Source organism: Mytilus trossulus, chromosome 11, assembly GCF_036588685.1.
Source record: "Mytilus trossulus isolate FHL-02 chromosome 11, PNRI_Mtr1.1.1.hap1, whole genome shotgun sequence".
In the NCBI taxonomy this organism is placed as follows: domain Eukaryota; kingdom Metazoa; phylum Mollusca; class Bivalvia; order Mytilida; family Mytilidae; genus Mytilus; species Mytilus trossulus.
The window spans coordinates 49,599,137-49,609,772 of record NC_086383.1 but is presented as its reverse complement, the minus strand read 5'-3'; the positions used below and the strand labels follow the sequence as shown (position 1 = coordinate 49,609,772).

The window sequence follows — 10,636 nt, the reverse complement described above, 5'->3', positions numbered from 1 at the left end:
ATATTTAATTTTGCTGAGATTCTTATTTTAGCGCATTCAGTCTTTTTGTTAATCTTTTTCACTGAAATTCAGTTTTATTTTTGAAAAAATAGTTAATTTACCCTTTTGATTCGGTGGTATATTCCTTGGATCATCTTCTATCTCTGATGCCATTTTAACAGAAATACTCAGTGGGAAAGGTACTCCATCTTTTGTTCTGCCTGTTGCTTGCTGCTTACGAATTTCCTGTGTAATATAAAGAAATATATCAAAACTTGTTAATCATTTAAAGATTCCTTATCCTTAATCTTAATAAATTGGACAGGAATTGCAAAAAAATTCAAAGTTAGATCCAAAAACAGTCAGATGAACAACTTATAAAAAAAAATGTTACTATACTTATTTAAAAGACATAAGTAATATTAACTTCTGTAAGTGAATTGTTAGTTTTAATTTTTCTTTTCAATGTTTAACAATTCTCTAAAATTTCAACTTTACACTGTTAAATCTTAAACACAATATTTGTTTTGTAGAATTCATTTTTTCAATTTAGCCATACAAGTGGAGATTACTCGTTTGTTAAAATTTTAAAATGGAATTTTTATGACATTTTCCTTTTTTACTTGTGTACAGAAAACAAATTTTAGTGCCATAATTCCTTCTTTTTGTTGTCTCGTATTTTATTTCAAAATTTTATCTCAGATTTTTTTAAAATAATAATCTATGCATGACTTGTAGTTTATAAAAAAGTATGGTAAAATCTACATTTTGACAAAGTGAAAGAAAAGTAAATATATTATCCAGCTTGATTTCCTTTACATATGTATTCATAGTACTGATCATACTTGTTTTACAATACATATTCATCTTTAGCTAGTTTTGTTTATTTATCTATCCAACAGAACATATTTGATAAAACACACAGGCTTGGTTCAATTAAAGTATGCTTCCTTGGGGAGGAGTTTTGCATTTATTGACTTCAAGGCAACCAATCATATTTGGTTTTAATTCTGAAATAACACTAAAATAATATTCAAAATAATGTATATTATTTTTCTTCATTTGAAAGAGGTATAGGGGAGGGTTGAGATCACTATTAAATGTTTAACACCTGTACCAAGTCAGTAGCCTCTGGCCACTGTTTAGTCTCGTGTAAGTTGTTTTTTTAATTTTAGTTTATTTATATTTGTTGGTCTATAGTATAAAGTCCATTTTCACCGCACTAGTACACATTCTTGTTAAGGGATTAGCTGAAGTCCGCCTCTGGGAGCGTTATTTTCTTGCTGTGATGAAGACCATTGATGGCCTTTGACTGTTTTTCTACTCTATGGTATGGTTGTTGTCTCTTAAACACATCCCCCATTACTATTCTCAATTTTATTTTAAATTACCTTTGTGAGAGATGATGATGTCATAGGTATATTAAATGATGGTATCAACTGTGTCATATCAAGACCTTCCAAGTCATCAGGAGAATCAAAACCATGAAGGTACGCCAACTGATGGTCACATGATAGAATCACACCCTGAAATAAAATGTATTCTATGAACAGACCTAAGTTTTATATTCTTAAAGCTACCTGAACTAACAAACTTTTTAAGCCAGACTCTCAGTGCTCAAGTAATAATTCTTTTTAAATTCATTTCAGAGTATTTGATTCAGTTCACATGGTTTAATGCATGTAACACTTTCCTTAGTTCCAAGTTCCTTGATCTTAAATTCTTATGTTTTATATGTCTCATATAGTAAGTATCTAATAGGAATTGAATGAAAAATATTTAAGCCATTTTCCCACAAAGAAATATCAGTACAGTATAATAAAGCTATTCTATTTTTATGACAACCAAGTTACTCTTTGTTCAAGGCTGTACATGACCTGTTGGGTTTTTTTCTGTGTCATTTGTTCTCCTGTGGAGAGTTGTCTCATTGGCAATCATATCACATCTTCTTATTTTTATAATTATACATCTATCTCTACAAACCTTATTATTAAATGTAACCATGGCAACAGTTCTCTCAACTGGTTCCATAACCACCAGACACCTTGGCTCTGTTTTACAGTTTAACTTCCGTACCCAGATAGAAACTGGCATGACAATACCTTCACTGTCAGAGGCATCAACCTAAAAAAAAACATTGGAGAAACATATGCAAGTTCTCTTTTAATAACAATGAATTTAATCATGTGTCATTTGCAACATACCAGCAGCACCTGCATACTGGGTATATATCTCCCAATTGATACGATATTCCCGTGCTTGCATTTCCTATCATGATTTTCTTGATAGAGGGTTACAGCTCACAAGGAAGCTAATAAACCAAGAGTTCCAAATGGTGAAGTTGAAATCAATCCTTCGTAAATTTTACGGACGCCATCACGAGTTGGTTGACCGTTATGGAATAACCGTTTCACAAATGATATCGGATATGTTCCTTACGTCGTAACTACAATCCCCTTCCCTTTCATGAATTTGACCTACCGAATTAGACTTTTTACCGGATTTGTAATCACATAAGCAACACGACGGGTGCCGCATGAGGAGCAGGATCTGCTTATCCTTCCGAAGCACCTGAGATCACCCCTAGTTTTTGGTGGGGTTCGTGTTGCTTATTCTTTAGTTTTCTATGTTGTGTCATGTGTAATGTTGTTTTTCTGTTTGTCTTTTTCATTTTTAGCCATGACGTTGTCAGTTTGTTTTAGATTTACGAGTTTGACTGTCCCTTTGGTATCTTTTGGTCCCTCCTTTGTGATTTAATGTAGGTTTTTTGTCTAAATGTTCAATGATAGATTTTGCCTAAACTTCAGTGACTTCTCGGTCGATTTACTTTCAAATCTCAATAATAAAAGTATGGGTGACAAACCTAATTTTTGTTAAAACACATTGAAATTAACAAATTGTAAATTAATTTAAATAGGTTATATAGGGGAACTTGATTTTTCATTATTGAGGAAAATAACATGATAGTTCGTTAAAATTCTGTGAGATAAAATTGAGATTGGTCATAGGGAATATGTCAAAGAGACAACAACCCGACCACAGAGCAGATAACAGAATGGCTTTTTATTAATACTTCTGAATAACAAATAAAAATAGGGGATCACAGGTCTTTTCATCTTGAAAATGAGGAAAAATAAAAATTGTCCTATAAAACTAATTTCAATATTATTATCTGCCCCTAATTTTTTTTTTTTTTATTAATGTTTGAATTAGTGCAAAAAGGCTATGCCACAGCAATATCAAAAGCGATATTATAATTCTGAACCCTTGTTACTTACCACTTTTCCAGAAATTGATACCATTTCACCAGAGGCTTCATCCAAATGTGATTCACTAATGGTAGCCTGATCTTTGGGTTTTAATTTTATCAGATCTTTCAAATTCTTTCCAATCAGATTTTCTAACTCATAACCAAACAAAACACAGGCAATGTCATTGGCAATTAAAATCTAAAAAAATAACATCACAAATGATACAGAAAATGCATGTTAGGAGTCAATTTTTAATTTATTTAAAAGAACTGAGATGGCCTGTGACAGAAAATTACATCTGTATCTTCCCATTTTTCTTGAATGAGAAATTTTATTATAATCCTTTAAGAAGAGTCAGCAATATGTACCGTGTTGAAATTAAACTATGGGAATCATAATTAACTAACTCTGACAGTTACCAAAACATGTATTCCTTAATATTTGTGCTACAATGTGTAAGCAGATCAAAGACAATTACTAAGGATGGACATTTCTAAAAGGAACATATAGCGGAAAATGTGAAAGTATGATGCAATGTCTCATTACTCTGCCCTATCAAAAACTAGGAATGTCTTTCTTTTAGGGTTATTGCTTTGTTAGTTTGATTTCTCATAAATATTCATCCCACCTACGTTTTTATTATTCAATAATTACATTTTCACACAAGTTTACGTATGACTCAAAAACTCTTTTTTTTAATATCAACTGAACCATCCATCATTCATTTATTTATAAACTACATAAACGTTGAACATACCTCTGATGTTTTAGCATTTATTGTACAAATAGCTTTGTTTGGATTCCGTACTGTAGTCGGGAATGCTGAAGTTGAGTGACCACCAAGATAATTATAGAATGACCAATTCTCATGATTGGACATGTTCAGACTAGAATCATGGGGACTCAGAAAGGATCCTTTACTTCTAGCTGGTGAATAACTCACATCATTTAACTTGGAACCTGAAACATATAAAAGCAAGAAATAAATATATAGTTGAACATTCAGCAAAATGCTGGTGAACTAACATATAATAATTATGGCAAGAGTTTTAATCAATCTATTGTCATGATTTTTCAAATTTTAATTATTTCAATGCATTTTAAAAGTACAAGCTGATCCTACAAAATATATTATCTCAGAAAAAAACAAAATATTTACATAGAAGCATTAACTTTATATAAGGCAAGACATTAATTTAATTAATACATATTAAAACAAAAATGATTCCACAATAATTACATTAAACAATTTACTCTAATCTTACAGAATTTTAAAGAATAATAATTTGCTTTTATTTTTTATGTGATTTTTTTCCTCGGTTACAATGTACTTTTATGTAATAAAATGACAATATATATGTATTCTTGCCTAATGTGGTACTTAGTCAAATCATACTGTTTTCCATAAATTGTATGACTTATTTATTTAATGCGCTTCAATAAGAAAACAGACCTTGAATAATTCTGGCTGTTTTAGGTTTCATCATGGTCTCATCCAGACATAACTGGCCCCTGTTTATTTTAGGATAAGACTGGTTGCCTTCAAATGATGCTTCTTTTCCAACCAGGAGACCAAACTGGTTGGCTCTGTCATTTCTCCCTCCTCTTATCCTATCAAGTGGGGAAGGATATGAAGGAGTTCCAAATGTCAATCTTTTACTGGCAAGGCCTGCCTTGTCTATGTGCAAATTCTGATTAAAATTCTGAAGAAAAAAAACATGTAATCAATGTCATGTTTCTAGTTACTAAGCAGTTTGCAAATAAATATATATGCATTTTTTTTAAGAATGATGTCATCACACTATTTTTGTCATTGGTGTTGCCTGGCCTGGGAAAACAGCAACTCACAAGTTATCAATGGTATTTCAAACATGAAGATGTTTCTTGGCTACAATTCATCTCAGCGATTCCGTCTTGTTTGAAAATCATTGATAATCTATAATTATCATACGACTTAAAAGTACAATCAATTGAGACAGATTGTTAAAAGTAAAAAATCCACTTAAAATAGCCCCACTGTCATTGACTGTTGTCAAATTTGAAATATTATACCAACTTGGACCGTTTTGGGCTTTTTCATTTTTGTTTATATGGGGACTGCTCTCCATGCAGTTATAACATATCAACTGTCACAACCTTTGAAAATTTAGAGTTGTGCCAGTTCACATGGCAAATTCCTATTTTTATTTGGCATATCTTTGCGTTGTGTTTGGAAATTTAAAATTTAACCAGCGTCTGTGATGTACCCTTAAATTGTATAAACTTTCAAGATTTTGATAGTGTCTCAATTTGAATATATTGACATGATTCATTTTACCGAATAAGGATATATATCTGTTATCCTAAGTATCTAATATTTGTTCATTTTATAGTTATTTAATGGTGATGTTGTACCCTTTTTGACTTGTTATATATTATATTTTGTATTGTACAGAATCATATTACATGATCCATCGCCCTGTAAGATTAATGGTTGACTATTTATACATACAAATTCTACACACTTACATTTGGTAAAACTTCAGGAGTAGTCATCCTTGTTGGATTAAAATCTGTGTCTAAAATTTCATGATTAACTCCATATTTCTTGTACACATCTGTATAGCTTCCTCTGTAAAAGAAAGATAATTTTTGTTTAGAATAATAATGGCGTTTTCAGTTTATTTTTGTTTATGAGTTTGACTGTTTTTCTTGAATCTTTCGCCCCTCTTTTGAAAATATTTGAACATGTAAAATACTCAGCATACTGTAACAGTGGCAGCCGGAGATGTTGCACATTAATACCTGATTTGGTCATATCAGCAATGTAAATAAATATAATCCTTCTCTTTAGAAGGGACTGAAAATATTAAAATTTATTAGTTGAAGAATAAATTTATAAAGTCCTGCCATCCAAAAATTAACTTTACTTAGCCAACCTTCATTACAAAAAAAATACATCATCAGAATTTTTTTTTTTATTTAAGTCTAATATATATCAGATTGAAATAAATTTAGCTCTGCATCCATATACATATGTACTTTAAGCAGTCTGTTACAGTGTTTGGTTTAAATGCAACTATAATTTACAAAATACAATAATTTCTTTTATTTATAATCAACTACTTTTAGAAGACGTGCACCTATTTTGACAGTTTTTTAACCTATGCTTATTTAAGCTTCAGACAAAAAAATTCATTATGTGTTTATTTTGAAGATGTATCTTTACATGCATTATTTACTATATATGCTTTCACCAATTTAATTTTGAATTCATATGGAATCATAGAAAATTGGTCTGAACTGATCTCCAAACTATCAATGATTCTGAAATGAGGAGTACCCAAATTGCATCTATACTTAAATTTGCATCATCATCATCAAAAGTCAAATAGCAGAGCTTTTGTTTAATTTCTTCAAATATTTCGAACAACTGGATATTAGTCTATGCTTACTCTTCATTTATTAAGAAATGGATTGTTGTAAGCTACTGCTAGTGTATTTGCTGATTTTAAAACTAGAGGCTCTAAAGAGCCTGTGTCGCTCACCTTGGTTTATGTGAATATTAAACAAAGAAAGCAGATGGATTCATGACAAAATTGTGTTTTGGTGATGGTGATGTGTTTGTAAATCTTACTGTAATAAACAGTCTGGCTGCTTACAATTATCTCTATCTGTAATGAACTTGGCCCAGTAGTTTCAGTGGAAAATGTTAATAAAAATTTACAAATTTTATGAAAAGTGTTAAAAATTGACTATAAAGGACAATAACTCCTAAGGGGGTCAATTGACCATTTCAGTTATGTTGACTTATTTGTCAATCCTACTTAGCTGAACATTATTGCTTTTTACAGTTTATCTCTATCTATAATAATATTCAAGATAATAACCAAAAACAGCAAAATTTCCTTAAAATTACCAATTCAGGGGCAGCAACCCAACAAAGGGTTGTTCGATTCATCTGAAAATTTCAGGGCAGATAGATCTTGACCTGATAAACAATTATACCCTATGTCAGATTTGCTCTAAATGCTTTGGTTTTTGAGTTATAAGCCAAAAACTGCATTTTACCCCTATGTTCTATTTTTAGCCGTAGCGGCCATCTTGGTTGGTTGACCGGGTCATGCCACACATTTTTTAAACTAGATACCCCAAAGATGATTGTTGCCAAGTTTGGATTAATTTGGCTCAGTAGTTTCAGAGGAGAAGATTTTTGTAAAAGATAACTAAGATTTCCAAAAAATGGTTAAAAATTGACTATAAAGGGCAATAACTCCTAAAGGGGTCAACTGACCATTCTGGTAATGTTGACTTATTTGTTAATCTTACTTTGCTGAACATTATTGCTGTTTACAGTTTATCTCTATCTATAATAATATTCAAGATAATAACCAAAAACAGCAAAATTTCCTTAAAATTACCAATTCAGGGGCAGCAACCCAACAAAGGGTTGTCCGATTCGTCTGAAAATTTCAGGGCAGATAGATCTTGACCTGATCAACAATTATGTCCCTTGTCAGATTTGCTCTAAATGCTTTGGTTTTTGAGTTATAAGCCAAAAACTGCATTTTACCCCTATGTTCTATTTTTAGCCGTGGCGGCCATCTTGATTGGTTGACCGGGTCACGCCACACATTTTTTAAACTAGATACCCCAAAAATGATTGTGGCCAAGTTTGGTTTAATTTGGCCCAGTAGTTTCAGAGGAGAAGATTTTTGTAAAAGCTAACGACGACGGACGACGACGCTGGACGCCAAGTGATGGGAAAAGCTCACTTGGCCCTTCAGGCCAGGTGAGCTAAAAATGACGTTTTGATGACGTTGCATGGCAGAGTTTCCGTACATTTAGCTTTTTTCAGTAAACACTTCATCTGTTGATAAATACTGTGAATTTTTTGTTTTGTGTATATATATCTAAATATATGTTTATCTATAGATGTTGAAAGACTTGCATAGTATCAAATCATAAAAATACAAATTGTAAGATTTCTGCTGCTATTTTTGTTAAATAGGTGCAATTTGTGTACTCGGTGTAATTTGGATACCATACATTATACTCTTATTTACACTTGTATGCAAAGTAGTACTACTAGAATTCTAGACAGTTCGGCACAAAGACAAATCGGTACCCGGACAAATCGGCACCTACCATAGACAAATCGGCACCCGTGAAAGACAAATCGGCATCCAGACAAATCGGCACCTAGACAAATCGGCACCTATCATAGATGAATCGGCACCTTATAAATTATATATATCTTTGATCTATATATAGTGAACCAAAAATTAAATTTTCCTGGCACTGTTTATGGATGAGGGCATTTTGCGTGTTCAGCAATTATGTTTGAGTGTTATTTATTTGTCTCCTGCACTATTTATAACATTATTGTCAATATTGTACATTGTTTCTTTGAATATGTTTTTTTTTGCCACTTTTGACACCCATCACATTGCAAAGCTTCTTGTCTAGGGCGCACAACATTTTGGCACTGTATACAACTGTCGTCTGACATTGTGTTAGAAAGAGCATCCCAGAAGTGTTGACCTTTTATACGTTTCTAGGTATTTACTCATTATGGCTTGCACACACTGTTATGTTTAAGGCTTTTAATATTAAAACACTAAAATATTGTTTTAAGTATTGTGTTGTCTTAACAGACGAGAACACAAGCTGCAAACACAAGCTATACACTTTTGATCTCTATTGAGGAGTTAAATTATGTTTTTTCGTACATAATCTTTAAGAGCTTAATTAAATGATGATTATTCTTTTTGTAATGCATATTTTATATACAAATTATAATATCTATGCAACAATTCTTTAATTTTTGATAATAAATCTATTTTTAAAAACGAGGTGCCAGACTGTCTTGGTGCCGATTTGTGCGGATACCGAAATGTCCGAAATGGATGCCGAAATGTCTTCGGACTTGGGTGCCGATTTGTCTGGGTGCCGATTTGTCTTGTTACCGTACTACTAGTATCATGCCATTACGTAAAAAGTTCCTGTAACATTTAAAATTGACTTCACAATTAAAAAGAGATTGTTGCTTGACATCAGAAAGGTCATAGGGCGCATATTTAAAGGCATCTTGAGCCAAAATTCAGCTAAATACCAAAAGTGTAAATACGTTTATTCCTAACAAAGCACCCGTCCCAATATAACCAGAACTACAAATGTCCTTTACCCTAACCACTAATGAACACATCATAAAAGAAGGAATATTCCAATCCCTTTAGTTTATAAATCATAACCTACAAATGAATATGTTGACATATAAAATGTGTCTGTTCCAACAAGTTTTGTCTCGGGTGTAAAACACAACTCTTATTCACTATCTATAAGAATAAAACATTGAATATAGATACAGATTCGTATAGTTTAATCTGAGAGTGTTCAATGGGAAGATGATTTAACTTGACAATTAATAATATGTGTGATTAAATAACTTTGTTTGGTTTCAGTGTCATTCTACCTGTTCAATTCATCCGCCATTTTTGGAGTTTAATGCGCATGTGCGAAAAGGGATACTTTATTGCATAGTTTGTCCTTGCTGTGCCTATATCATAAATTACACTGTTTCATGTCAGTAACAAATAAGATTTAACAAGGAAAAAACAGATAAAAAATTCTAACCTGGGCAAATTGGCGTTAAACAAAACAACGTACACAGATAAAATATACATATTTGCATAATAGTTTGCAAATAAATTTGACCCCTTATGGCTATAACAAAAATTTGGTCAGAATCTTTCAGACTTTATATAGGGCAGTGGCTATTTTGTCGGTTATGATTTAAATATATTTGTTCAAGTCAGCAAAATATCCCATTTATATAGAAATAGCTATGATACCGACACCAACAACATAGTGAATGTGTTATTTTGCGAGTTAATTTGTATAAAGAGTGAAATTAAATATTTACTTTTGAAAAGTACCATGAAAATGTGGGCACTGTCAACATACTAACAGATTCAAATAATTACGGTTATACCCGTAGAAACATAAGAAAAAGCTAGCAATAGTTGAGACACATATGATCGTTCCAAAAAATTGATCACTCAAAGTATAAATAACTTTTAAGAATTTATTAAAAAAAATTAATAATAATATTGAGCAACCATTTGCTTGCAATGAAATCATATGCAGTTGAAGTTATTTCTTAAATCAGTCAGTGACAGTCTAATGCTACATGTTTGCACAAGAATAATTTGTTTTATTTTTTAACTGTGTGTTATAAAAAACAATGATAAAAGTAAAAATCTTATAGCATAATGAATTTAATTAAACATTATACAATATAACGAAGTCAATCACATATATATAGCATCAAAAATTCAAAATGTTTAAATGAAACTTGCTTTTGAAATAATAGTCAGTTACTTGATTTGGGCATACATATCTGAATATGTGTAAACGAAATAGTT

The 10,636-nt window shown here is 31.5% G+C and overlaps 1 protein-coding gene across 2 annotated transcripts in view; it reads right to left on the bottom strand.

The window, feature by feature from the left end:
• Positions 1-9,773, bottom strand: part of LOC134691270 (PAS domain-containing serine/threonine-protein kinase-like) — a 51,378-nt gene extending 41,605 nt beyond the window's left edge. The window contains exons 1-8 of one of the 2 annotated variants that reach the window (XM_063551690.1): positions 9,685-9,773; positions 5,739-5,841; positions 4,684-4,933; positions 3,988-4,190; positions 3,258-3,428; positions 1,963-2,103; positions 1,371-1,505; positions 102-225 (exon numbers count right to left, since the gene is read on the bottom strand). In XM_063551690.1, the coding sequence (XP_063407760.1) occupies positions 102-225; positions 1,371-1,505; positions 1,963-2,103; positions 3,258-3,428; positions 3,988-4,190; positions 4,684-4,933; positions 5,739-5,841; positions 9,685-9,704 (1,147 nt within the window). In that variant the 5' untranslated portion in view covers positions 9,705-9,773. Of the gene's footprint in view, positions 1-101; positions 226-1,370; positions 1,506-1,962; positions 2,104-3,257; positions 3,429-3,987; positions 4,191-4,683; positions 4,934-5,738; positions 5,842-9,467; positions 9,639-9,684 lie in introns of those variants that run through there. The other variant, XM_063551691.1, reaches the window with a different exon arrangement.
• Positions 9,774-10,636: the final 863 nt, after the last annotated feature.